We start from the raw sequence: 1778 nt of genomic DNA on the forward strand, positions 1-1778 counted from the left end.
TGAAAACTGGGTGTAACTCCACCCTGGAACAAAAGGGACGGACGAAGCTCCACCCCTTTACATGACTCACCTGAGCTGAGACGAAAGAAGAAATACAGATTGTTGTTCTGCTTCTGAGAAGAGACACAGACACTAAGAGACGATAAGACAAACGTCTGCTGAGGGGAAAGAGCTACAGGAAGAGTTGGAATACAGTGAGTACTGGTATTCAGAAGGGGACGAGAGTTGAGAAAAAACCTAAGAAAGAAGAAGACGTCTAAAAGTGAAAATACTTCCAGATAGTTCTGAAGCGGAAAAAGTGAACTGGCTGAAGTTTTATCTGCGTACCCGCTGTGTTTCCGTCTTCACTTGGACAGAAAATGGCCTCTCCTTTAGAGGAGGATCTCTCCTGTCTGGTCTGTCAGGACATATTTAAAGATCCGGCTGTCCTGTCATGCAGCCACAGCTTCTGTAGAGAATGTCTGGAGAACTGGTGGAGAGAGAAAAAACTACGGGAATGTCCGGTTTGTAAAAAAAGATCTTTACATGATCCACCTCGTAACCTGGCTTTAAAGAACCTGTGTGAGTCCTTCTTACTGGAGAGAGACCAGAGAGCTTCAGAGACTCTCTGCAGTCTGCACTCTGAGAAACTCAAACTCTTCTGTCTGGACCATCAGCAGCTTGTGTGTCTCGTCTGCAGAGATTCAAAAACACACAACAACCACAGATTCAAACCCATCGATGAAGCTGCACAGGATCTCAAAGAGGAGATCCAGAAATCCCTGAAGCCCTTAAAGGAGAAACTGAAGCTCTTTGAACGAGTTAAAGGAAACTGTGATCAAACAGCAGAACACATTAAGGTCCAGGCCCAAGAAACAGAGAGGAAGATTCAGGAGCAGTTTAAGAAGTTTCACCAGTTTCTACAAAAGCAAGAGGAGGCCAGGATCTCTGCTCTGAAGAAAGAAGAGAAGCAGAAGAGTCAGAAGATGAAGAAGAAGATTGAGTCTCTGAGCAGAGAGATAGCAGCTCTTTCAGACACAGTCAGAGCCACAGAGGACGAGCTGAGAGCTGAAGACGTCTCGTTCCTGCAGAACTACAAGGCTGCAGTGGAAAGAGTCCAGCAGCGCGCCCTGATGAAGGATCCACAGCTGCTCTCAGGAGCTCTGATAGACGAGGCCAAACACCTGGGGAACCTGGCCTTCAGAATCTGGAATAAGATCAAGAAGATGTTCTCCTACAGTGCTGTGATTCTGGATCCAAACACTGCTCATCCAGAACTCATCCTGTCTGAAGATCTGACCTGTGTTGGACGTGGAGAGAGACAGAAGCTTCCTAATAATCCAGAAAGGATTGATTCCCTCATCTCTGTTCTGGGCTCTGAAGGGTTTGACTCAGGAACTCACAGCTGGGGCGTTGAGGTTGGAGACAGTCCGGCCTGGGTCCTGGGTGTGGCAGCAGAATCTGCCCAAAGAAAAGGAGACCTAGCTTTACAGTCTACATTATGGAGATTACTGTTTTTTAAAGATGAATACACAGCATGCTCGTTACCCGGTCCCAACACTGTTCTCTCAGTGAAGAAGAAGCCCCAGAAGATCAGAGTTAAACTGGACTGGAACAGAGGGCAACTGTCATTCTATGACGCTGATACTAACACACACATACACACTTACACACAAACTTTCACCGACAAGTTGTTTCCTTACTTTAACACTAGCAATGAATTCCCGCTGAAGATATTACCAGTGGATAACTCTACAGAGAGCAAAGCGTACAGTAGCGGTTGGTGGCCTTTCAGTTAA

The 1778-nt window shown here is 46.3% G+C and overlaps 1 protein-coding gene across 1 annotated transcript; it reads left to right on the forward strand.

The window, feature by feature from the left end:
* Positions 1-359: 359 nt before the first annotated feature.
* On the forward strand, positions 360-1778 carry LOC129106414 (nuclear factor 7, ovary-like). The gene has a single exon (XM_054617806.1). It carries the CDS (start codon positions 360-362, stop codon positions 1776-1778), a length of 1419 nt encoding a protein of 472 aa, XP_054473781.1.

This window comes from Anoplopoma fimbria, chromosome 17 (genome assembly GCF_027596085.1).
Source record: "Anoplopoma fimbria isolate UVic2021 breed Golden Eagle Sablefish chromosome 17, Afim_UVic_2022, whole genome shotgun sequence".
Classification (NCBI taxonomy): Eukaryota; Metazoa; Chordata; class Actinopteri; order Perciformes; family Anoplopomatidae; genus Anoplopoma; species Anoplopoma fimbria.

Bases quoted from the DNA above. Each gene is read 5' to 3' on its own strand.
- LOC129106414 (XM_054617806.1), top strand. From the start codon at position 360: ATGGCCTCTCCTTTAGAGGAGGATCTCTCCTGTCTGGTCTGTCAGGAC.